The sequence below is a fragment of the Athene noctua genome, chromosome 1 (assembly GCF_965140245.1).
Source record: "Athene noctua chromosome 1, bAthNoc1.hap1.1, whole genome shotgun sequence".
Classification (NCBI taxonomy): Eukaryota; Metazoa; Chordata; class Aves; order Strigiformes; family Strigidae; genus Athene; species Athene noctua.
In genome coordinates this window covers 264,674,665-264,700,256 of record NC_134037.1, presented here as the reverse complement: position 1 = coordinate 264,700,256, position 25,592 = coordinate 264,674,665, and the positions used below count along the sequence as shown (strand labels likewise).

Sequence of the window (25,592 nt, the reverse complement as noted above, 5' to 3'; positions counted from 1 at the left end):
GAGGAGAAAAGCGCGCCAAGAGACCAAGGCTCCGAGACTTCCAAAAGACCCCGCAGGGGAGGACAAAGCCCCGAGCATCTCAAAGGACCCGCTGGAGAAAAGCAGGACAATCGTCTGACGAGAGAGGGCTGGTTAAAGACGGTGGCACAGGAGTATAAAAACCTCTGTTGTTTTGAACTCGGGGTGCGTGTGGCAGAGCTGCGGCTCTCCCTGCACCCAGCGCTGCTTTGCCTATTGCTTCCCACCCTCACTCGATGGAACCCAATAAAATGATATATTTTTATAAAAATCGGCTTTGCCCGGCCATAACGCGGGTGCCGGCGCCGAGGGGGCTCAGCACCTCGCGGGTGGCGTTGGTGCCGGGCGCCGAGGGGGCTGAAGCTCAGGTCGCGGCGCGGCCCCCCCCGGCCTCCGGGGGGCGCCCCCCTCCTGGCCGCCCCGGTCCCCGCGGAAAGGCCCTGCCCGCCCCCCGCTGCGGAGCCGCCCCGGGCTCGGCCGGGAGAGGGGGCGGGCCTCGGGCCGGGCGGGAGGGGAGCTGGGCTCCGGGCCCGCAGTGGCCGGGGCGGCTGCCCATCGCGTGGGACGGGAGCGCGGCTCGTTCGCGCGGGGCCGGGACCGGCCCGGCGCCGCTTCTCCGCTCCGCCGGCGGCTCCCGCCGCCGCGTCCCTCCCGCGTGTTACCGGGGGGCGGGAGGGGAGCGGCCACCGGCCGGGCTCAGACCCCGCCCGGCCTCGGGGCTGAGCCGGGACAGACGGCGCCTCCCGGCGGTCCCTTGGCCCCCGCAGGTTTGGTCGCCGCGGCTGCCGAGCGGCGTGCCGGCGCTGCCGCCGCCCCGTGGCGCCGCGGGCAGGTCCCGGCGCTGCTGTCGGGCGGGAGGCGGCCCGGGGGCTGTGTGCGGCTGTGCTGGAGAGTTCCGGGCGTGCCGAGGGTCCCGGGGCTGCTGGCGTTCCCTGCCGGCGCCTCGCTGCTGGGAGCCGGCGTGTTCCTGCCCGCGGCTCGGGCTGGGTTGGGGGCGAAGCAGCTGTTGGAGAGAATCCCCCGGAGCTCGGCCCCGGGGCTGGAGTGTTGCGAGCGGCTGGGGGTGCGGGGTCGCCCGGGCAAGTGCCTGGGCCCGCGGGCGCCTGCGGGGCACTGGAACTTGGCTGCCCTATTCCTCCCTCGTTGGAGCTTCGGGGATTTTCTGGAGAAAGTGTAATTGCAGAGGAGCGCGGGTCGCGGCGACGTGCTGGGGCCTGGCCCACGCCTACCGGGTGCTGCTGAAGGAAGGCTTCTCCGTGCCCTCCGAGGGGAGAGAAGGGCTCTGGGGCTGGGAACAGACCCCAGAGGCTGCGGCCCCTGCCAGGTCCTCAACGGAAACTGCAGCCGCTCCAAGGCCGAGGGCGGGCGCTGCCGCCGAAGCAGAGGCCCAGCCCACGCCGGTGTCGGGCGCTCCCGGCGAGAAGACAAACACCCCGAGCAATGCCCTGGCAGTGTACGCGGTGAGGACGGAGCAGGGCCATCGCCAGAAGAGGAGGAGGCGGAGGCAGAGCCAGGGCCAGTCACCCCATCCTGAGCCCTGCGGGAGCTGCCAGAGAGGCGGAAGGATTTCAGCCGCCCCCCAGGTGAGCACCTCGTTCCCCGGCTGCCCCGGTGCCGGGGTCGCGGGGCCGGGAGTGGGGAAGCAGAGGGGAGGGAGGCCGGGCAGCGGGGAGCCCCGTCTCGGGAAGGGGCGCCGACAAGGAATTGGGAGAAGGAAATCGCTGGGCTGCGGACGGGATCCTGGTCTGGGGGGTGGGTGCTGTGCCGAGGGAGCCTCCCCCCGTCCCTCCGCTGCCTCGGAGGTGGGGGATCCCTGCAGGCCCCCCCCAGCACGGCGGGGTTCAACCCCTGCCCGCCGCCCACCCGCACACCCACCCGCACTGCCCAAAGCCGGAGCGAGGGTCTCTGAGCCCCGGCAGACTCACCGTTCTGCTCCCAGTACCCCCAGTGCTCCCACTGGGCAGCCCCTGGGGGGTTCCGCGGCCGCTCTGCCTGAGCAGGGTGACGGGTGGGGCCCCACAGGGGCACTGTGGGTACTGGGGGACACTGGGAGCACTGGGGACACTAATGGTACTGGCGGGCCCCGGGAGCCCTGGGGGCCCTGGGTGCGGCTCCTGCTCCCCCCCGCCGCTCTCCCGTGGCTGGGGGGGTCGGGCCCCTCCCGGAGCCCGCAGCGGCCCCGCGCCCGGCCGGGCCCCCCTGCGCCTCGCCAGGGGCTGCGGCTGCGAGGCCGAGGCCTCCGAGCAGGTGCGCGGGGAGGGGACCGGGGCCTGCCGGGGGGCGTCGGCCTGTCCCTTCAGGCTGCCGGGGCGGGGGGCACGGCCCCGGGTGGGGGCAGCGAGCAGCAGGGCCGCCAGGCCGCGGGTCATCGCGGTTACTCGGCTTCTGACCAATCTCAAACTGTCAGGATTGTTCCCAGAGCGCCTGGGCGCTGGTAATTAAACCTGTCAAACGATAGCCACTTATTAATTTTTCCTGCTGTTAACAATATCCTGAGAGAAAGGAGTTTTTCTAAAGCTTCTTCCTTTTACGAGTTCCCTCCTTTGGTTTTTCCATTGCACTCCTGCGATCCTTCTTATTTATCATTCCACATCTCTCTATTTTCTGCTTTATAAAAGAACCACAACCAGGGCAGCACTGAAACCGGTCAGTCACACAGACTAGTATGACTAGAGTTGTTAGAACAGCGACAATTACTTTCTTTAACCAGGTCCTTAAGTTCGGAAACCAGGATGTCATGAACTTCAATCTCGGGGTAAGTGCCTGATACCCATCAGCAGGATTGTGTGTTTTTTAAAAAAAAGCATTTTGCAGATATTACAGATATTGTGTAACCAGTTCATCTCCATCCAAAAGACTGTACCAGGCACAGCAAGTATTCTCCCAAATAAAATTTCAGCTGGGGAAATCCCAATTGGCTTCTTGGGGTATTCCTTATATCCCGGAACACTACATGTAAAGCATCAGGCCACTTTAGGCAAGCCTGTTTACAAGCCTTAACTAATTTTTCTTCTAAGGTTCTGTTCATTCGTTCTACTTGACCAGATGATTCTGAATACCAGATGAGTATGAAACAAAAAATGCCAAAGGAATTACAAATCTGAATTCAAACCGCAGCTCTGAAATGACCCCCTCGATCAGAATCGGTGACTTCAGGAACTCCGTATCTGGGAATTGTTTCCTTCAGTAAAATTTCTACTACTGCTTTTGCCTCCTTTTTCCTAGTAGGAAAAGCTTCTATCGCTAACATGGCAGAGTAGCCCATTGTTTCTGGCATGGCAGCGCTGTCAGTTGGGAGCTTTTGAAAAGGAAAGGTGGCTGGAGGTCTTTTTCCGCTGGGTGCCTTAATTCATACAGAAGCATATTGTTTACAAAGTTTACACCCTTCACAGATTCTTTTGGCTGCTGCACTAATTCCCGGGGCAGCCCCAAGTCTTTGAATCGGGAGTGCTAAGCTCTCTGGCCCCCCATGAGTGTTTTTGTGATGCCATCGCGTCACCGGTAACAAATACCTTTGTGGAAGAAGAGGCTTGAGACTGAGCACCCGTTGTTCTCCTTGTGGCTGGGCTCCAGGCCGGATCCACTGCTCCTTTTCTTCGCCAGGGAGGTCTTCAGGTAACTTCTTTATCTCCGGGAGTTCGATATCGCCTCACGATGTGATAATGACACGATAGACACCACCTGTCGTGCTGCGGCTCTGGCTGCTTGGTCAGCTCAAGCATCTCCTTCTGAAATCCTATCTTGCCTCTGGGTAGGTGCTGTTATACAGGTGGCAGAAATCTCAGAGGGTGGTTGTAGCGCCTCCAGTAATGCCTTGAGCTGCTTGCCATGAGCCATAGTCTTCCCAGCTGATGGTAAGCAGCCCCATTCTTGCCATAAAGTCCCAGTCGCGTGGCAGATACCAAAAGCGTATTTAGAGTCCGTATAAATGTTACCTCTTGTCCTCTTGCGTAATTTGCAGCTTCTGCGAGAGCAATTATTCCCGCTCCCTGTGCCCCCAAAGGTGCAGGCAAAGGTCCCGCCGAGAGTACCCGCGTTTCCGTAGCCCCTGCGAAACCGGGGACATCTGCGACCTCCTGCATAACAGGAGGAGCCGTCCGTGAAGAGGTTCAAGTCAGGGTTATCTAAAGGCTGATCCTGTAAACCGTCTCGCAGTGTGCTGCTTTGGCTTCATAACTGAACACGGTTCTGGTTATCTTTCTCTCCATGGGAGGGTGAAGGCATTAGGGTGGCAGGGTTCAATGTATTGCACCTTTCCAACTTCAAACGATTAGCCAAGGATAGGACTGTCTCTGTGCGCCCCTTGAGGAGAGAAAGCTTTCTCTGCATATTGTTTTAACGGTATCTCTACGTAATGGGGCACACAGACCGTCAGTGGATGTCCTCGGACAATTGTCCTGGGGTTTCTTCTGTCGTTCCAGCTGCTGCTGCTATTGCTCTAATGCAAAAAGGAGTTCCTTCAGTCACTGGGTCTAATTTGGGAGAAAAATAGGTAACAGGTCGTTCGTGTGGTCCTAAAGTTTGTACTAACACCCCTCTTGCAATTCTTTTCATCACAACAGAATGTAAAAGGCTTTGAATAATCAGGAAGTCCTGGCTTTAATATGAACCCAAGATATTTCGCCCGCTGTTTGCGCATAGCGGTCACTTGGACAGAGATGCACGGTGTCCCTTGTTAACCAGCTGGATACACAGATACTCAGAATGCCTGATACAGTCATCCTTAGTTTTGCTTGCCAGTAACAAATCACCAACATATTGTATCCAGGCAGACTTACCTGGAAAAAACAAATTTTGTAAATAATTTTTCAAAATTTGAGAAAATACTGTTGGAGAACTGGTAAAATCCTAGTGGTAACCTAGCCCAGGGGAACTGCTTCCCGTGCCACGTGAAGGCAAAGACTGATTGGCTTTCTTCTGCAATTGGAACGCCAAAGAAAGCTCCTGTAAGATTAAGCCCCGTGAAATACTGTGCCCGGACTGGAATCTGTGTTAAAATCAGCCTAGGATCTGGTACCACAGGGTGTGAAGCCGTGACCTGCTCATGTACAGCTCGTAAATCTCGAACAAATCTATATTCAGCATCTCCATCGTTATCTGCTTTATGTTTACTAACTGGTAACATTGGAGTGTTACAAGGACTACGACACTCCTTCAAAACTTAAAAAAACCGCACAGTTTGTTTTTCTATACTGGGAATGGCCTCATTTATAATTGGATATTGCCAAGCTGAAGGAGTCGTCCCTCCTTCTGTTTTTATCACAACTGGCTCAGCTGATTTTAACCATCCCACTGCATCTCCTGTTGGACTTCAAAGTTCTCTGGGAGCCGCAGCCAATTCAAAGCGTACATCGTTCAAATCATTTGGGTTTTGACCTCCCAATTCAATTATTTTTGAGCCCATTCAAATCGACCGAATCCCTGTTAGAGCCAAGGAGATAAACGTACCAGGTTCCTGCAAAAGGTCTCGTCAAAGGGGTAGATCCATGTTTTATCGCTTCCCCTACTGCTCTCTGTACGATCATTTGGAATGTGAGGAACTTCAAAATTCAGTAGAGGCCCAGAAGGCCAGTAGGGGAATTGGGAGAGATCACAAAGTTACCCCAAACCAAGTCCTTACCCAAAACGATTCTGTTTACCTTTGCAGAAATCTGACCGTGCTCGTGTACCTTGGTTCCAAGGGGTCCCGTTGTTCTTTCGGTTCCCAGAGAAGATGAGTGAGGTCGGGGAGGTCTGGCAGGTGGAGATCCTCCTTGTGCAGACACGGGTCTCAGCGGGCTCTCTCTCTGCCTGCGGCCCAGATTCCCACAGCAGAAGCACTCTAGAGAACTGGCATATTGAGAGATGGGAGGAATTCTGCCTCGCGTCCGCCTTCCCCTCATTCTGCCTCGGGGAAATCCCCGACCTCTCCCTCTTGGGTTATAGGTTTGGGCAATCGCTGCAGCCAGCAACCTAATTTCGCTTTCTTTCTTTCCTTGCTCTTGCTTCTTCTCAAGTTTTAACCTTTCGCCACCTCTCCGGTCAAAAGCAAAACCAGCAACGTTCAAGATTTGACTGTTTCACCTTGCCAGCCTGGCGTGAGTTTCTCCAAAACCCCAAAATAGCTAGTGGCTCTTGGAAATTTTCAGGGGTCATGCCCCATAATGAGTAAAGTAGCCTTCAATCGGCCCTAATAATCACTTCGGTGCTCGTCTGATCTTTGTCTCCATTCCAAAACTTTTGACAAATCAGTTACTCTCTCACTTTTGTTGGAAAATCTTTTCCCTTTCCTCTGTTTGAAATAGTTCTTGTAATAGTTTTCCTATCATTCCAGTCAGGGGTGACAATTCCCGGCTGAGCACATTTTTCAGCAGCAGCCCGTAAGCGAGGCGCTTCTGCCTGCCAAGCGACTAAATCCCCTTGTTTCCAAGGCTCGTGTCCCCTGGCTGCTGTTACTGGAGAGACGCCGGCGCCTGCCCCAGGGCCCGCTCCAGGCTTTGGGCTGGAATCCAGAGGCGCTGGATACACGCCAGCACTCTGAAAGGCGGTTCAGATTCTTCAGCTGCAGGAGCTGGAGGAAGTCAACTCCCTTCACTTTTTATCCAGGAGGTTTTCTGTCTTGGTTGACCCCCATTCTACTAGACATGCCGAGAATCAATATCTTGACTCTCAGAATCCTCCAAAATGATTCCGAGCAATTTCTGCTGATGGGGTGTAACTGTTCCTTTCGGAGGCCGTACACCCATTGGCCCTCCTCCTCTGTTTCTTGTCAGGAATGGCCATTCCTCTTGGCACCATATTATCAGTTTCCTTTTCTGTTATGATTGTGCCAAAGGTATCTTTCCCTAATTTTGGAAAACCTCAGCGAGGGGCGTCCCTCCCCCTTTCAACGCTGAGTGCTGTCCCCATCTTCTGTATATTTCTTTTATCTCTCTCTTTGCAGATTTAAACACCAAGAGTTCCCCAATATAATTTTTAAAAAATCCCCCAAACCCAAAATAATGAACGTGGCCAGGCTGTTAACACAGAGCATGAGAACACAGAGTGCGAGGATGCAGGTTTTGAACCCCGGGAGCAAGATTTATATGCTGGGTCTTTTGGCTGTGATAAGCTTTCAGACCCTGACGCTGTAAATCCTGAAAAAACCTGGGCTGTGCTCTCCTTAGCTGGGGATGATCCGTGGGTAACAGTGAGGTGAGAAGCCTTGGCGCAAGGGCATGGGGACACGGCGAGAAAGATTCTTGCTCCTGTAAGCTATGAGCTGGGACATCAGCCACGTTGGGAAGGACGGCATTTGTCTGTTATTAAAGAACTACAGAAGAGCATTAATGAGGACGGGCTGCAAAAGTCATTTACAACACGTACGCCGGAGGCAGTCGCTCCTGGATATCAGTCAGTCCCATGGAACTGGCTGGCGCTTTTACAAACGGCACTGACGCCAGCACAGAACTCTATCTGGAAAACCCAGCGCGTGGATCTCTGTGCTCAGCGTTCGCGCCCCCCCGCCTGCAGGCGCGGAGCTGGCGGCTCCGTGAACGGCCCCCCTCACCCCGCTGCTCGCAGGACCGCACCCGGGCGGGCAAGGCTGGGCCGGGCCCTCCGGCCACCCGGACATCGGTCCAGCCTCCCCGCAGTCGCTCCCGCTGCGATGCCAGTCCCCCTTCCTTTGTCACCCACAGGATGCGGCAGGGCAGCCCCCACGCCCACAGCTCATCGGCCGGGCTGTGGGCAAGCCGAGCCTCCTCCTGGGGCCCGCTCTCCTCCAGGGCCTCCCCCGCTGCCGGGAGGCCGGCAGCTCCCTCGCTCTCGTCCTTCCAGCCCTTCTCCGTCCTGCTCTTTTTCTTGCTCTGCTTCTCCCGCACGCTCGCCAAGTCACCCTTCTTGCCACGCCACTTCTCTGCCAGGCAGCTTGTGTCCTCCCTTCCCGCACGTGGTCAGCGCAGAGAAGCTGGGAGAGATCCTCCGTCTGGTGGTGCCCGTGCCAGTCCTCGATCACGTCTGCGTACTCCTCCGCCAGCACATTTGAGGTCAGCCGCCTCAGCAGAGGTCTCGTTCCACAGCTCACGGGGGATGTCCGTCACCACCTCGACGGCCTTGTGCACCAGGTTGTGCAGGGCCTCGAACGTCTCCGACATGCCCTTGGCGAGTCTGTTCCTGCCGCTCCTCTCCTCACGCAGGTTGTAATCCCGCAGCCGCTTACAGATGTTTTCCGATATCCGACTGCGTGTACTTGACGGCAGAGCCCTTCCCATCCAGGAAGCTGCACTTGGTGTCGGTCACCTCCTTGGCGTTGCCAGTCTCCTCAAAAGCAGATTTCGGCTCCGCTGCCACGCGCTTGCACACCTCGCGCTTGCTGGGCGGACGCACCCGGTCCATTTCGCCGCCACGGCTCCGGTTCCGGGGCCGCCCGACCCCCGGGCGCAGAGCCCGGCGCCACGCTCTCGGCCCGCGCCCGCCTACCCCCCCCCGCCAAAGCGACAGTTTTTCACAGAGAAGGTGCTGACGCTGTCGTGCAGCAATGGCTTTCAGTATCCCGAATGATGTTTTGATGTTGGTAGTATTTGTCATTCTATGTCGTGTCGGCAGTAAGTGTAAGGGGCCCCGTTGTGCGGTTGTTTTGCGTGTGGGAGACGCAGCCCAGGTGATGCTGCGCAGCGCGGAGCTCTCCCACCCGCCAGGGAAGCGCCCGGGGAGGAAGGACAGGGCCCAGTGCCCGCCCGCTGGGTCATCACTGCTGCTGTGTGTTCGGGCTCAGGGTTTTAAGTGTCACAGGTGAAATACCTCCTCTAGCGGGAGGCGGTAATTCTGTGTTCATTGTTGTTGTCTTGAATTTAGGTGCGTACCTTGTGGGGAGAGTGCACCTCTGGACCATCTGCCTGACGGAAATATTGTCAGAAGATCATCTACAACCTTAGGGATGTTGTTTGTTTTTGTCCCCTCTGTGCGGCCCCGTGTCCGTAAGCACCACGACGGGGACGTTTGCTTGGCCCAGAGCCGCTCCTGCCAGAGCAGGCAGGGACTGTGCCTGCCTGCACCCTGCTCCTGCCTCCTGCCCCCTCCAGAGCCCGGGGGCTGCGGGGCACCCACTGCAGGAACAGGGGGATGGGACAGGTCAGGTCCTTGGCTCTTTCACCTCAGATCTAATCCCCTGGGGCACACAGCTGCCTTCTCCGTCCTCCTGCACGACCCCCCCAGGGCACCCGGCCCCGCGACAAAAGCAATCCCAGCCGTGGCTTGACCTTTCCCGACGCGGGAACAGCCCAGACTCTCTGCCCCAGCACACTTTTCATGCCCACTACGGGGCCTTTATCCCCCTCTAGGGCACGTCGGGGGCTTGGTGGGGCCGGGCCAGCCTGCTTGGCAGATCCTCTGCGATCGACTCGCCAGGGGCTTTTGCTGAGCGCACCTCCCAGGGTTTGTTCCCAGTCCCTTCAAATACCCCCATGGGAGACTTTATTCTCCGTTAGAACACAGTGACTCAGGGACGCCGGTAGCCCCCGGGGACACTGGTTTTACGCCCCACCGCTGCGGGCTGTCGGTGTGGCTGTTCCTCCGCCTGTGGGATGGGGAGGCTGCGGGTGGGGAGGGGAGCCGGGGCTTGCTCCAGCACTTGCCCTGCATGCAGCTCTGCCAGGAAAGCTCCTGTCCTGGCTCCCGAGGAATTTCCCCTTGCATCGCTGCTAAATTCACCCCAAAAAAGTCTGCCAGGCGAGCTCCTGTCCTCGCTCAGGAGCAATCTCCCCTCGAATTACTGCTGAATTCACCCCAAATTCTGCAAAAAAAGAACAACCCCCTGCCACACTCACTCCTGTGCTGGCTCCTGCAGACTTTCCCCTCGAATCGCTGCTGAGTGCACCCCAGACCCTGCGGTACCCCAAACCGAGCTGTGCCGCGCCGCCGACGCTCCCTTTTTCTCCCTTTTCTCCCCGCAGACATGGCCAAACGCGTGGCCAACCTGCTGCGCGTGGTGCTGAGCCTGCAGCCCCTGGCCGAGGCCGCCCCGGACCCCCAGCGCGTGCCCCTGCGCCTGCTGGCCCCCCACATCGGGCGCTTGCCCATGCCCGAGGACTACGCCTTGGAGGAGCTGCGCGGCCTCACCCAGTCCTACCTGCGCGAGCTGACCACGCGCTGAGGGCCCGTCCTTCCGCCGTCCTTCCTCCGAGGGACAGGGTGTGGGGCTTTCACCTTGTCCGCAGGACGAACCACCGAGTCTCTGCCCGCACAGGTTTTTCTGTTGAAGTTTTCAAAAAAAAAAAGTTGATTCCGTGGGCTGACACAGGAGTTCATTATTATTTTGTGTGTCACCTGGGGGAGCGGTGAGAGGCGTTGGACCTTCCTGCCCGGCGCCGTGCCCCCCCCTTCTAGAACCAACAAAGCCCGTTTTGCCCATCCTGCCTGCCCCGAGCTGCTACCTGGGGAGGGGCAGGTCCTTCCCCTCCCGCCGTCGCGGCGCCGAGGACGTTTCGATGAATTCTGGGATGGTTCCGAGGGCAGGTGGCCCCGCGCCCTGCACCCCACCTGGCTCTAAGCGGGGCGTTAAGCGGGGCTTTGTGGTGAAAATGCGCTGGGGGGTGGGGGGGAGCGTGCCGAGGGAGTAAAAATCCCCTTCAGCAGCGTCTTTTCCTCTTGGTAAGTGGGGAACGTGCAACCGCCTTTCGCTTCTCCGTCTCCCAAAGCGAAGCGACACCCCCCCGGCCCTGCCGCGCTCTGGGGCTCCGGGTTTCTGCTGGGAGGGGGCAAACTGTGCGCCCAAAGTGGGGAAAAAACCCCACACCAAAACCGATCACACCCCCCCAGCCCCCCAACTCCCTGGGCACTGAGCAGAGCCCCCGTCTCCCCCACGACCCCCCGGCTCCCTCCCCGAGCTCCGCTGGGTCCAGCCTCTACTCTTGCTCTGTTTAGAAACTGAATATTTTTGGAAGAAGGAGAAGAGGAAGAAAAAAAGAAAGAAACCAAACGTGTCTCGGTCTGCTCTGATTTCAGGGTTACTGCGGCGGCCCCTCCTGCCACGGCTCGCAGTAGCCAGCGGCTTCCAGCCCGCCTGCTGCTGCTTTGCGTTGGCTCACCGAAGGTCTCGATGCATGGGGGTTATGTAAAGGTTTTTATTAAAAAAAAATTATTAATAAATGATCTAGATTATTTTCCTGTCTTTTTGAAAACAATAAATAAAATGTTTATAGTATTCCCACTGTTTCCTTTGCTTTTTACGTAGGTTTTCTGGTTGGGAGCCCCGTGGCTGCGTCTCGTCGTGGCTCTTACTGGTTAGACTGGGCTTAAGCAGACTTAAGGGAGGGCCTGAGCCTGGAAGACCCTTCGGGAAGGCTGCAGCGCTGTGGAAGACCAGCGGGAAGAAAAGCGGAGGAGGACGGGGGGAGCCGGTGGGGAGCTGCAGCCAGGTGCTGGGCACCTCCTGCGGCGTGAGGGAGAGGAGGGTGGGGTGAAGGCCGAGGGGGTGCGGAGAGGGGAAGGCCCTGGCTTGGAACAGGGATTTCTGGAGAGGGGAGGGATGAGCCAGGGGCCGGCGTCGTGGCAAAGGGCGGGAAGCGCTTCTCTGTGCGAGGCCGAAGGGCTTCGCCAAGGCTGGAAGCGGCGTGTCCAAAGCCGGGTTACACAAACCACAGACGATTATCCTCGGCTGGGCACAGATCCGCACCCCAGGGTGGGGGGATAGCGGGTGCCCGCCCCTGGCTTCTGCAGAGGGGGCTGGGGGGCTCCTGCTCCCCAGTGAGGGGCACGAGCAGCCGTAAAACCAGCAGCAGTTGGTGCCCCCTGGGCGCTGCACGTGCCCCCGGCGCGGTGCGGGGAGCCGGGGCAGCCGGCTGCGCCTCTTGCGTTACCCTCATCGCGTCCCTGCAACCCCAGCTGCCGCCCTGGGCAGAGGCCGGGACCCGGCGCTGGGGATGAATAATTCACCGGCGGGAAACAAAACCTCCAGCCTTAAAACCGATCGGCGCCCTGCTTGGCGTCTGCTGCCGGGGACCGCTGTGGGAAAGGTGCCAGGGAGGGGCCGGGGGCAGCGGGAGCCGGCGGCCTCCCGCAGGGCCGGAGCTGGGGCGACGCTCCGGCACCTCTGCGGCAGGGACCTCTGCCACTTGCTGCTGCGTCTCCTTGGGCGCGTCCCTTAACCTCCCGGGATTTTGCTCTCAATGGGAACACTCTTCCCTTTCCTCGCTCTTTAACCAAGGCCGGAGACCGGGATGTCCGGCACCGCGGTCCCCCCGCCCCGGGCCCCCCAGCGCCCACCCTGGGCTCTTCCCACCAGCCCTGCCCCGGCCTCGGTGGGCTTCAGTGCCCCCACGTCTCCCTGAGTTCCGCCCTGAGGTTTCCTTTCCCAGCTCGCTCTGAGCCAGGGTCGTGGGGAGCGACCCCCAAAGCCCGCAGCCCCCCAGGCCCCGAGGCCCCTGGAGACGGTGCTTTCCAGAGCACGGAGCCGCGGCCCTTGTCACCCCCCAAACCCCGTCCCGGCCCCCTGCCAGGGCCCGGCTGGGGACCCTCCGTCCCGCCCCCCCCCCCCGCACAGGGCTCGCTGCACGGAGATCGTCGCTCCCTGGGGGGGGCCGTGCCCCCCCGCGCTGTCCCAGCCCTGACGTCACCCCGGCGCTCGCAGGCAGCACGGGCACCCCCCCGTGTCCCCCGAGACCTGCGCGGGGCGGGAACGCGGCGGGATGGAGCCCGGAGCTGGCCCCCTGCTCACCCTCTGCCTCGCCGGCTGCCTCCTGGCCCCGGGTAAGCAGCGGAGGGGCAGTGAGGGGCGCTGACACCCCCCCACCCCCCCCGGCCCCGGGGAGAGGGTCCCCTGAGCCCTGCGAGCAGCGGCAGCCCCGCACGTCGGGCAGCCCTGGGTGGGGGACGGCGTCGGTGGAGTTGGGGGGCTCGGGCTGGTGGCGAGGAGGGACGGGGGTCCCCGTGTGCTCCCCCGGCCGCACTCAGCTGGTTCCTGGGGGTGCCTGGGGAGGGCTCTGGCTGCACCCCCGCCTGCAGCCCCTCCAGCCCCACTCTGGGTCCCCGCAGGCTGTTGGGGGGCTCAGGGCAGATTCGCCTACAAGTTGCTCCACGACCTCTTTGCCAACTACTCCAGCGCCCTGCGGCCCGTGGAGGACACAGAGCGGGCGCTCAGCGTCACCCTCCAGGTCACCCTCTCCCAGATCATCGACATGGTGAGTGGCACCAGCGCCGGCGGCCCGGCCCAGCCAAACCGGGACCGGCCCCGTCGCACTCCTGGCCACGGCTTAGCTGGGCTCTGCTCTTCCCCAGCGGGTCCTGCTCATCCCTCGAAACGAGCCAGGACCCCCCAAAGCCAGCCCAGCTGCCCCCGGGTCAGCTCAGACCACCTGAAGACAGCTCAGGCCCCCCAAAACCAGCACAGCCCCCGGCAGCGTGAGGTTGGATGAGGGATGGGGGGTTCAGTCTGGAGCAGAGGAGGCTGAGGGGAGACCTCCTGGCCCTCTGCAACTCCCTGCCAGGAGGGGGCAGAGAGGGGGGATGAGTCTCTGGAGCCAAGGCCCCAGCGCCAGGCCCCGAGGGAATGGCCTCAAGCTGCCCAGGGCAGGGTCAGGCTGGCTCTGAGGAAGGATTTCTGTGCAGAAGGGGCTGTTGGGCCTTGGAATGGGCTGCCCAGGGCAGGGGGGAGTCCCCGGGATCCCTGGGGGGGTTGAAGAGTCGGGCTGAGCCAGCGCTGAGGGATCTGGGGGAGTTGGGAACGGTCAGGGGGAGGGTCATGGTGGCACTGGAGGAGCTGCAGGGGCTTTTCCAACCCGGATCACTCTGGGGTGCTGTGACTCAGATCGCTCCCACCCCCCCACAAGCAGCACCCTGGAAGGCAGCTCAGCTCCCCCAGAACCCTCGCAGTGTTGGGGGCTGAGGGGGGGGTGGCACCAGGGTCTGTCCCCGCACGCACCCACTGCCCTCGGCAGGACGAGAGGAACCAGGTCCTCACCACCTACCTGTGGGTGCGCCAGGCCTGGCTGGACGCCCACCTCGCCTGGGACGAGGACACCTACGGCGGCATCGACAGCATCCGCATCCCCAGCAGCTACGTCTGGCGGCCGGACGTCATCCTCTACAACAAGTGGGTTGTGCTGGACACCCCCCCCCCCCACAACGGCTCCCGGAGCTGGGGGGGCTCTGGCTGGGACTGGGGAGGGGCTGCGTGGGAGATATTTCCAACCTTGGGCCCCCGGGACGTTCCCGGTGTGGGTGACGAGGGCGGGGGGGGGCCGGCACCCCCGAGCCCACACTTTTGGGGGCAGGGTGATGCGGGGAGGGGACACGGCGTCGGGGGCAGGTGATCGGCCCTGCAAAGCCCCGGCCCACGTGGGGCTCGGGGCCACCTCGGCCCTATGGCCGTCCCGCCCCCAGCGCCGACGACCGCTTCGGCGGCTCAATGGAGACCAACGTGGTGCTGCGCTCCGACGGGCTCATCATGTGGGACTGGCCCGCCATCACCAAGAGCTCCTGCAAGGTGGACGTCTCCTACTTCCCCTTCGACCGGCAGCGCTGCCGCCTCACCTTCGGCTCCTGGACCTACAATGGGAACCAGATCGACCTCCACAACCGCCTGGACACTGCGGACCTGACGGATTTCGTGGAGAATGTGGAGTGGGAGGTGCTGGGCATGCCGGCCACGAGGAACGTCATCACCTATGGCTGCTGCTCCGAGCCCTACCCCGACGTCACCTACACCCTGCTCCTCCGCCGCCGTGCCTCCTTCTACATCTTCAACCTGCTCCTGCCCTGCATCATGGTCTCCTTCCTGGCGCCGCTCGGCTTCTACCTGCCGGCTGACTCGGGGGAGAAGGTCTCGCTGGGGGTGACGGTGCTGCTGGCCCTCACCGTCTTCCAGCTGCTGGTGGCAGAGAGCATGCCACCCTCGGAGAGCGTCCCGCTCATCGGTGAGCCTCGACGGCAGCCAGAACCCTCCCACGGGACCCGCGGGGGGGTGGGTGGGCAGCACCCATGCCAGGGGAGGGGAGGGTGGGGCTCTCCACCCCTTCGCGGCATCACCGTCCGTTGCCCACGCAGGGAAGTATTACATCGCCACCATGACCATGATCACGGCCTCAACCGCGCTGACCATCTTCATCATGAACGTCCACCACTGTGGCCCGGGGGCCCGGCCCGTGCCCCCCTGGGCCAGGCGGCTCATCCTGCACCACATGGCCCGGCTCTGCTGCGTCTACGAGGTGGGCGAGAGCTGCAAGAGCCCCCGGCGGGCGCTGGGCGAGCGGGAGGATGGAGGGGACGCTGCAGGGCTGGGGGAGAGCCCCGGCCGGGGGGAAGTGGGTGCTGAGGCCAGAGCCTGTCCCCGAGACCGCTGCCTGTGCCACCACGATGGGCTGCTGACGAACGTTGGCTACATCGCCGGCTGCTTCCGACGCCACCGAGCTGCACAGCGCCGCACCGGCGAGTGGAAGAAGGTGGCCAAGGTGATGGACCGCTTCTTCATGTGGGTCTTCTTCCTCATGGTCTTCCTCATGAGCGTGCTGGTGCTGGGCCGAGCTGCCTGATGGCCCCCTGGACCCATCGCCCTGATGCACCCACTGCCCACAGCCCCCCGCCCGCTCCAGGGACAATGGTGGCCATGGGTGTGTCCTGAGAGCGGCTCATCCCGACACCTGGCCCCCCACAGCTGCAGGGTGGGAGCTCCAGCCGCACCAGGCAAGAGGAACCTGACAGCGGGAGCCCCACCCCAGCCAGGGCCACATCGTCCCATTCCACCCCCCGCCTGAGAAACCCAACAAAACCCAAACTAAATAAACCCTGGAGGGTGACCTGGCTCTCCTGCCTGGGGTGGGGAGGTTCTGGGGGGGTGACCCTCCTGTCCATGGGGCCGTGCCCGGCCCTTGCGGCCCCATCTGCAGCTCTGCAGCAGGGGGCGGGGGAGCAGAGCCTTTCACCTCAGATCTAATCCCCTGGGGCACACAGCTGCCTTCTCCGTCCTCCTGCACGACCCCCCCAGGTCACCCGGCCCCGCGACAAAAGCAATCCCAGCCGTGGCTTGACCTTTCCCGACGCGGGAACAGCCCAGACTCTCTGCCCCAGCACACTTTCCATGCCCACTACGGGGCCTTTATCCCCCTCTAGGGCACGTCGGGGGCTTGGTGGGGCCGGGCCAGCCTGCTTGGCAGATCCTCTGCGATCGACTCGCCAGGGGCTTTTGCTGAGCGCACCTCCCAGGGTTTGTTCCCAGTCCCTTCAAATACCCCCATGGGAGACTTGACCAAAACAGTTTTAGATGGGGATCAAACAACCTGACTTAAGTCTCATTAACAGACAAAGCCACAAGCCGTAGTCCAATGCACAAAGTCAGCAACCGTGAGCCAGTAAACAGAGCACGTAATCCAGAAACCGGAATCCAGCGCACACAGCACATCCTTCAAAATTACCAGGAGCAGCGGGTGCGACCCACAGCCACAATTCTCCCAGAGGGGACTGAAAGCCCCGGCCCAGTTTCAGACCTCGTGGGATTCAAACCCACAGCAGCTCAGACCAGCCGACACTCGCACCCACAGCGTTTCAGACCAGGCATCCTCTGAGCTCTCCTCTGGGAGAACTTGTCCAGGAGGGACTCCAAGCCCTCGGTGCCCTTCGGGCCCAACCTGGCGAGGCTTTTGCCGCCTCTGGCAGGCAGGCAACCGGAAATCCTGACAGAATGCCTTTCACCTGACATGGGAATTTGCTCCCAGCTCTTCGGCCCAGGGATCAGAGGATCTCCCCGAGGATCCCTCGGTGTTGGCTGCAGGTCCTGTGATCCCACGGTTCCATCGAGATTCAGCAGCAGTGTCCCATCTGGGTCACCAAATCTTACCATAAATTGGACCTCAGAAGAACCCTCTGAGGCTCAGTTGGAAGTTTTGGAAGGCAGGCAGGCTGTGCTGCAGCGCTGGGTGCTCGGGGGATCATTCCACCCAACAGCCATGCCCAAAGCCAAGGGCACACTTGTTATGGACAAGAAAAGAAAGGAACTTTCCTGTCATATCCGAAAATACACACCTATTTCAAGAGGATCTACTGCCTGTGTGAATACACTGTCTGGGGGAGAGTCCCTGAGGGGCTTCCCCAGGTGTCTGCTGGTTCTCTGCCCTCCCCGGGATGGACCCACCCAAGCTGCAAACATGAGGTCCTTGGGCACAATCCTGCCCCAGGCCCCTCACAGCACTGAGCCCCAACTGCTGGCAGCCAGCAGCGAGCAGGCAGCAGCTCCCCCCTTTTCTGGAGACTTTGGGCTCACAAACGCAAGCTCTCAGTACCCAACACCCAAACCTGAGTTTCCGGCAGAGAAAGAGCCGCCGTCGCTGTGGCACAATGTAGTCCACGAACTTTCGACGAGCGGAGGAAGCAAGCAGTCGATTCAATGTGAATGACAGAGCAAGCTTCAGCTTTATTCTGTTGGCTTACATCCTTATATCCACTGAGAATTGCATATACATAGAACGCCTATACATATTTATGTTCTATCTCCGCCTATCTTCGCTTCTTATTGTAATTAGGTCTCCTCCCTTTTACGCCTGCGCAATGAGCTCTCAATGTCCTGGGCAGGGGGCGTGAAGGGAGGGTCGGTGGTCGTGGAGAGGAAGTTTCTCCCCTTCCTCACTGCTGACCTTTTCACCCTGAAGTCCTGCGCAGCCTCCGTCGCGCCCTGGGTCCGGGCCAAACCGCTGAGCCAGTCTGGGTGGGTTCTTGGAGTAATCTTTTGCTGACATACGCATTCTCGCAGGTAGGGGGGCAGCTTCAGTTCCAGGCAGGAGATAGTAGCTGAGCAACTCAAGCAATATCTATTTTGCGTAGACGTAACAAATCACCCTGTATTTAATCTCTAAACAGTTTTTCCATGCTGCCATCTCCTTGTTCTTGAAGCCATTCTCCAACAGCACAAGAGTCGGAGGCCCCTCAGCCAGAGCGGGTGCGGCCGTTCCTTCAGCCAGGGCTCGTCAGGAAAGGGCAAGTCTGGAGGCGCAGAGGGATCGGCGGGCAATGCCCTGCTAGTCGCTACCCCCCCACCGGGAAGGGGCACAAAGATGGTCCCGTGAAGGTCCCTACGTGGCTCCTGAGGCCTCGCAGGGGGAAGGGCGTGGCAGGGGGGCGCTGCCGGGTGTCGCAAAGGGGGCTCCACCTGCCTGCCCCAATATAAAAGGCCGCAGCCGCGCTGGGGCCACAGCCGTGGCGGGTGACAACAAGCCCACCCGGGAGCAGACACTTCCGATGCTGCTGCTCAGGCTGCTGCTCATCCTGAGCGAGGCCATGTCGGGGGCCAGGAGGTTCTGGGTAGGTGACGCCGCACCGCGCCGAGCTGGGGGGCGGGGTGGCATGGGGTGTTGTGGGGGGCTGTGGGGGTTGTGGTGCGGGGCTGGGAGATACTCCTGTCTCACCCAGCTCTTGGGGTCCTGCAGGGGATGAGGAGAAAGGCAAAACAACAGAAAGAGAAAACAAAGGCCCAGACGGAGAAGCCGAGCGCTGAGCGGTCCCAGCCCCGAGCACCCTGTAAACGGCTGACACCCCCCAGCAGCCCTGAGCTCACCCCGCCTCCTTCCCGGGCAACGAATCTACTGAAGCACAGAGGGATGAAGGAGCCTGTGCCGACCCTGGAGACAGGGCGAGTGCCGGGGGAGACCCCCAGCTCCTGCCCCAGCCCCTCAGCCCGTGCCCTGCCCGTCCCGCCGGAGGGGCCGGGCTGCGGCAGGTTCACTTACCCCTGCTCCTCTGCAGGGCCAGGGCGAAGGCGCCGAGCACGGAGGGCCTGTGGCAGCTACCCGGGATATTATATTTCATGGGACCCCACCTTGACCTGCAGATGCGTTTCCTCCCACGACAGCTTCCTCTACATCGCAGAGCGTGAGCCTGCAGCCATGGCAAGTAAAAGCGCTTGGGACCCGCCCAGTCCCTCGAGGATGATCAGGGACTGGTCGCAACGTCGGGGTGCGGTGGGACCCTCCCCAAGGTGCTCTACCAGCCCCCCACCTGCACGGAGGTGGAGGCGAAGCTGCGGCAGCCAGGAGCCAAAGTGGGCTCAGTGGGCAGAGAGTGGAGCTGCCATGGGGGCTACTGGAGAGAGATGAGGCTGCAGATGAGGACGAGGAGAGAGCAAGAACATGACACAAGACACAAGCAGCTACAAAAAGTCAGTTGGCAGCAGACCCAGTGGGGCTGGAGAAGAGCAGCCCCATGGAGAAGGACACAAGCGGGGACCCAAGGCACCTGGGCGGCAGCAGCCCGGCACAGCCCAGTCCCCAGCAGCGGGTGCCCGCAGGCAGGACGGGTGGCCGGGCGTCCCCGGGGCCGTGCAGGCTGGGACGGTGCCTGCAGGAGGGCTGCGCCCGGCTCTGGAGGTATCTCAAGGCCTGGTGGCAACAGGGCTTGCGGTCCTGCTGCTGCTGCTTCCCCAAACCCCGAGTTGAAAACTGTGGTCCCAGGGGAGCAACGGGCACCCCAGAGACAGCAGAAGGGGGTGTAGGGCTGGGAACCTCCCTGGGGCGACCCCACTTGCTGGCTTCAAAAATTAAATTATCATTTCTCCGTCCCTGGTGCCGTGGCTCTTCCACCCAGCCCTTGATGCCCCGTCTGCACCCCTGCCTTGCACCCTGATGCACCCCAAACCCACCAGAGACCCTCGCAGGGGGAAGGGCGTGGCAGGGGACCCGTGCTGTGATGTCACAAAGGGGGCTCCGCCCACGTGCCCCAGTATAAAAGGCCGCAGCCGCGCTGGGGCCACAATCATGGCGGGTGGCAACAGGCCCAGCCTGGGCCAGAGGCTCCCGCTACTGATGCTCAACGTGCTGGTCTTCCTGACCAACGCCATGTCGAGGGTTAAGAGGTTCTGGGTAGGTGACACTGCACCATGCCGGGGGGTGGGATGTCGAGGGGTGTTGTGGGGGACCGTGGTGTGGGCCTGAGAGCTGCTCCCATCTCACCCAGCTCTTTGGGTTTTGCAGGGGATGAGGACAGCAGTGAAACGTTCCCGAAGGAGAGCCAAGGCCCAGACGCAGAAGCCAAGTGGTGAGCGGGTCCGGCCCCAAGCACCCTGCAAACGGCGGACACCCCACGGCAGCCCTGAGAAAAGGCCTTCTCCTTACTCGGCGGCTTCTCCACCGACAGGGAGAGGGATGAAGGAGCCTGCGCCAACCCTGGAGACAGGGCAAGTGCCGGGGGAGACCCCCAGATCCTGCCCCAGCCCCTCAGCCCGTGCCCTGCCCGTCCCGCCGGAGGGGCCGGGCTGCGGCAGGTTCACTTACCTCTGCTCCTCTGCAGGGCCAGGGCGAAGGCGCCGAGCATGGAGGACCTGTGGCAGCTACCTGGGATGATGTATGCCTTGGACACCCCCTCGATAAGCAGCTCCGATTCCTTGGACAGCTTCTTCTGTGTCCCACCCATGGAGCGCCTGTACCCGCTACATCGGACACACTCTGTGGGCCCTGCCTCGACGAGGGCCTCCATTTCCTCCAGCGACAGCTTCTTCTACATCCCAGAGCGTGGGCCTGCTGCCATGAGGGAGCAGGTGGTGCAAAACCCCTCGGGACCTGCCCAGTCCTCCAAGGACGATCAGCGCCTTGTGACGACAGCAGGCAGCAATGGGACCCTCCCCAGGGTACCCTACAAGCCCCCCACCATCACGGAGGTGGAGGCAAAGCTGCGGCAGCCGGGACACAAAATCTGGCTCTATGGGGAGAGAGTGGAGGTGCCGGGGGGGGTCCTGGAGAGAGACAAGGATATGGATGGGGACAAGACAAGCAAGAACGTGGCACAGGACACGAGCAGCTGCGCAAACAAGGGCAGCAGCAGCCCCGTGGGGCTGGAAAGTAGCAGCCCCAAGGAGATGGACATGAGGGGCCCCACAGAAACAAGAAGCAGCAGCCCCGTGCACCTGGGCAGCACCAGCCCCGGGGCTCTGGGCAGCAGCAGCCCGGCACAGCCCAGTCCCCAGCAGCGGGTGCCCGCAGGCAGGACGGGTGGCCGGGCATCCCCGGGGCCATGCAGGCTGGGACGGTGCCTGCAGGAGGGCTGCGCCCGGCTCTGGAGGTATATCAAGGCCTGGTGGCAAGAGGGCTTGCAGTCCTGCTGCTGCTTCTGATGATCCCCCAAGACCCCGTGATAGAGAAACATTGAGAAATTAAGCACAGGATTAATAAAGTGATGATACTAGGTTTAAGAATTATCTGTTCAGTCAAAGGAATGTTGAGCTTTGGGAACACAGACCCAGGCCCACAAAAACAGAGACAGAGGCTCAAGGCCAGAGGAGGTGAAACCATGTCAACAGAAGATAATGGGCATTTTTTGACCCAACTGACTGAGCCGAGGCCAAAGGATGCACAACATTTTTTAGAAAAGGGGGTAACAAGCTGGACAGCCAAAACAAACTGTTTCTCAGGCTTGGCAATGTCGAAACTGGGGAGGAGGTGATGAGGAAGACTACTGGCCTTCCTCCTGACGACCCCCAAAGACGACCAGCAGGAGGCAATGCGCAAAGATGACAGAAACATTCCAGTTCTGCTGGCACAGGCCCTTTGAACTAAACCCCACTCGGGTTATCTGTATGTATGTTTGTACTGTGCAGCCCTATGAATATGGAGAAGGTACCTGCATTTCAGATGTAAGCGAAGGGGCCTGGGTGTGCACGCTAGGCAGAGAGATCCCCCGTGCACCCAGCGCTGCAGTAAAGAATCCTGCCTTCTGATCCTCTGATTCTGGGTCCCAGAGAGTTCTTCCTCCACCGGCTTTTTCGGTATCCCCGGCGGTGGCAAGGCTGGTCCCAGGGGAGCAACGGGCACCCCAGAGACAGCAGACGGGGGGTGTAGGGCTGGGAACCTCCCTGGGGCGACCCCACTTGCTGGCTTCAAAAATTAAATTATCATCTCTCCATCCCTGGTGCCGTGGTTCTTCCACCCAGCCCTCGATGCCCCTTCTCCCCCGTCCCTTTGCCAAACCTCCCCTTTGGGTCCCTTGCTGACCCCCCCTCCTCTGCCAGGTCTCCCCCAGGTGCTGGCTCCGAGCTCCCCCGGGATTTGTCCCCTCTGTGCGGCCCCGTGTCCGTAAGCACCACCACGGGGACGTTTGCTTGGCCCAGAGCCGCTCCTGCCAGAGCAGGCAGGGACTGTGCCTGCCTGCACCCTGCTCCTGCCTCCTGCCCCCTCCAGAGCCCGGGGGCTGCGGGGCACCCACTGCAGGAACAGGGGGATTGGACAGGTCAGGTCCTTGGCTCTTTCACCTCAGATCTAATCCCCTGGGGCACACAGCTGCCTTCTCCGTCCTCCTGCACGACCCCCCCAGGGCACCCGGCCCCGTGACAAAAGCAATCCCAGCCGTGGCTTGACCTTTCCCGACGCGGGAACAGCCCAGACTCTCTGCCCCAGCACACTTTTCATGCCCACTACGGGGCCTTTATCCCCCTCTAGGGCACGTCGGGGGCTTGGTGGGGCCGGGCCAGCCTGCTTGGCAGATCCTCTGCGATCGACTCGCCAGGGGCTTTTGCTGAGCGCACCTCCCAGGGTTTGTTCCCAGTCCCTTCAAATACCCCCATGGGAGACTTGACCAAAACAGTTTTAGATGGGGATCAAACAACCTGACTTAAGTCTCATTAACAGACAAAGGCACAAGCCGTAGTCCAATGCACAAAGTCAGCAACCGTGAGCCAGTAAACAGAGCACGTAATCCAGAAACCGGAATCCAGCGCACACAGCACATCCTTCAAAATTACCAGGAGCAGCGGGTGCGACCCGCAGCCACAATTCTCCCAGAGGGAACTGAAAGCCCCGGCCCAGTTTCAGACCTCGTGGGATTCAAACCCACAGCAGCTCAGACCAGCCGACACTCGCACCCACAGCGTTTCAGACCAGGCATCCTCTGAGCTCTCCTCTGGGAGAACTTGTCCAGGAGGGACTCCAAGCCCTCGGTGCCCTTCGGGCCCTCTCCCCTCTCCCCGTGGCAGTGCCCCCCCAACCAGCCCGGGGCCAGACTGGGGAGGGAGTCAACCCAGGCGGCAGAAAGAACCCACCGGAATCGGGCTGCAAACCAGGGAACCCCCGGGGCCCCGGGGCCGGGAGCCAGCGCGGGCACGGCCCTGGCACGGGGGGGCCACCGCAGCGCACCCCCAGGCCTGTGGCAGCTCCAGCGGGGCCGGCACCGGCCCAACACGTCGCCCGGAAAAAAGCCCCTAAAATCCCGGCAAAAGTCCCGGCACCTGCTACCAGCAGTTCCCACGAGGGCCGGCGCTGGCAGAGGGGCTACCGCGGAGCCCCCCCGCCCCCCTCGCCCTCAACAAGCGCCACCCGTCTGTGTGTCGTCTGCCGTGGCCCCCCCGCCACGCCGAGGCCACCACAGCGCCGGCCCCGCGGTCCGGCGGCCAAGGAGGGCCCGAGGCTGCTGGCCAGCCCCCTCCGCCGCGTCCCGCTCCCCACCAAAGCTCGGCCCGGCCCCGCTCGGGGGGGCCGCCACGTCAAAGACGCGGGCAGGGGCTCTCTGTGCCCCCCCCCGGCCTCCCAGCGGCGCACGAAGGCCGAAAGAGGAGCCGGGGGGGCCTCAGCCCGCGGCAGAAGAGCGAGTCGAGAAAAGCCCCGGGCGCCGTCTCCCTCCCCGGGACTCTCGCTCCTCTGCCGGGCACAACACGGCGACGGCCTTCGCCCAAAACAAACCCCAAAGGACTCGGCGGGGCTCGTGGGGCCGCCACGCCGGGTCCCCCCCGACCCCAAACCCCTCCCGGGGTGACGCAGCCCCCGCAGCCGAGCCCCCCCTCCCCGTCGCCGCTTCCCCAAGCCCCCGCACCGGGACCGGGGGGGGCGGGACTGTCCCCTCACTGCGTCCCCCCCCGACCCTGCCCCAGAGCCCGGCGCTCTCGGGGGACACGGCGCGACCTGACCCCCTCCCCCTGCGCCCCCCAGGACGTCCCGGCTGGCCCCGGGGCTGAGGCTCCTGAGGATTAGGGGGGCTGGGATCCACCGAGCGGCCAGCGGGATTCCCCCCCCTCGCCCACCCCTGCGTGCCGCCGCCCTCTGTCCTCCCCCCGCCGGCAGCCCCTTCCCTTTTCCCTTCCCGCGGGCTTCTGTTCACAAACCTAGCAAGGGGTAACGGGAAGGACCGTATCTTGTAATGCCCTGGGGAAGAGGTGATGCTCTGTCGCCACAGGTCTCAGTCCCCGGTGATTCCCGGCAAGGTGTGAGCAACCCCCCCTGAGGGCGAGAGGCAGCCAGCGCTCAGGAGCCAGCTGTGGGGGCTGTGGGTGCCCCTGTGCCGACAGTTCCCAACCGCTTCGGCTGATCCTTTCAGCAGAATGTCTGGGTGATGTTTGCTACTGCAACAGGACAAACCACGCTGCAGTTGCCAAGTCTTAAAGGAGAAAATGCTGACAGTAATTGCAGCTCCTTAATGAGATATCTGGGACTACTAGTCACTAGTGAAAGATGTATTGTACTTCAGATGACAGGTAGTTAGCAATAAGGATGAAATGCTATCAGAATGGGTGCATTCAACTTTGGTTTGCAATATTAAGAATTAAGAGCTCAAGTGTTTAACCTCATTAGAAACTCGCCTGGTTTTCCCCCTGGAGTGCTGGGCAGGCTCTGCGTGGAACCCAACAGGAGGATGAAATCAGAGGTTTCCGCTTAAAAAAGACTGCCAGTTATTTTGGCCGGTTGATTTAGAGGCCGGACCTGCTTGCAGCGACGTTGGATGCCTCGCCCACAGCTGGACGCATCGCGTAGGGTTTCCCGTTTGCGAGGAAGGGCACGCTAAATCCTCGCTGCATCCAGGGTTCCCCAGCCATTGCGGATCTGAATGTTAGGGCCCCATCAAGTAAGTGTGCTACTCCGAGTTTTCCTTACTGTTTATTTTGTAGTATTTAGTCATATCCCTTAATTACAGGTAGTGAAATTAGCCTACTCTTTTAACTAGTAAGTGTAACTGCTCTATTGTTTTAGCCTTCCGTGGAACTGTTCTAAGTATTCTGGGTTTTGAAGTTTGTCTAACCCTTACCTGACAACAGCTTCCAAACAAGTCTTGCAGGTGCCGCTGCAGAACCAAGAAAGGGGAGATCTGGGAGGCATCGGCCTTACACAGCCTCGGACAAAGAGCTAAGCTTTGGTGAAGAGCAGGCCTCGTAAGATAGGTAAGAAACTGCAGAGTTGTGCCAAGGTGGCAGGGAAAGATCAATCAGGACAGCAGGCATTTTGCCTGGGCTTAGCAACTGCTGCCGACCCGCCTCAGAGCTGTCTGACTGAGTTAGAGCTGAGAGCTCTCTTCCCCCAGCAGCTGGGAGGAGCGTGCAAGATCAGGCCTGGGGATGGGCACAGTGCGGTGGACGAAAAGCCGATCTGACTGGCCATCATGGTTGGTGTAATCAGACAGTCTGGCTGGGATGGCAAAACGGGACCCCTTCAGCAGTCCCGGTAAATGACAGTTGGTTTGCAGTGACGCTGATACGATGGGTTTGCATCTTGAAGAAGGAAGACTATTTAAGAATGATTTGGCTAAAAGGTTACCAATTACTGGTTGGTTAAAGGATTAGTTTTTACATGGAATAACAGTTTAAATTGTCATTGTAATTCTTTTAATGATGTTAAGCCGTGTGTGCAAGTATTTTATGAGAACAATGGACCGAGCAATAAAAGGGG

The 25,592-nt window shown here is 61.0% G+C and overlaps 2 protein-coding genes and 1 pseudogene across 3 annotated transcripts; 2 read left to right on the top strand and 1 right to left on the bottom strand.

The window, feature by feature from the left end:
- Window positions 1-1,238: 1,238 nt before the first annotated feature.
- LOC141966728 (nuclear pore complex protein Nup98-Nup96-like) lies at window positions 1,239-11,171 on the top strand. 2 transcript variants are annotated; one of them, XR_012634613.1, is made up of 2 exons: window positions 1,239-1,601; window positions 9,930-11,171. XR_012634613.1 is itself a non-coding variant. In XM_074919767.1 (2 exons), exons 1-2 carry the CDS (start codon window positions 8,915-8,917, stop codon window positions 10,127-10,129), a joined length of 240 nt encoding a protein of 79 aa, XP_074775868.1. In that variant the 5' UTR covers window positions 8,909-8,914; the 3' UTR covers window positions 10,130-11,171. The 2 variants fall into 2 exon arrangements, 1 of the variants encoding a protein (XP_074775868.1); XM_074919767.1 differs by lacking the exon at window positions 1,239-1,601 and adding an exon at window positions 8,909-8,954.
- LOC141958801 (protein canopy homolog 3 pseudogene) lies at window positions 6,752-8,565 on the bottom strand (annotated as a pseudogene).
- A 2,797-nt stretch (window positions 11,172-13,968) lies between the features above and the next one.
- Window positions 13,969-15,772, top strand: LOC141966721 (neuronal acetylcholine receptor subunit alpha-10-like). Its single transcript, XM_074919754.1, has 3 exons — window positions 13,969-14,065; window positions 14,492-14,888; window positions 15,019-15,772. The coding sequence occupies exons 2-3, from the start codon at window positions 14,612-14,614 to the stop codon at window positions 15,501-15,503; spliced, it is 762 nt and encodes a 253-aa protein (XP_074775855.1). The 5' UTR covers window positions 13,969-14,065; window positions 14,492-14,611; the 3' UTR covers window positions 15,504-15,772.
- The last annotated feature ends 9,820 nt before the right edge of the window (window positions 15,773-25,592 follow it).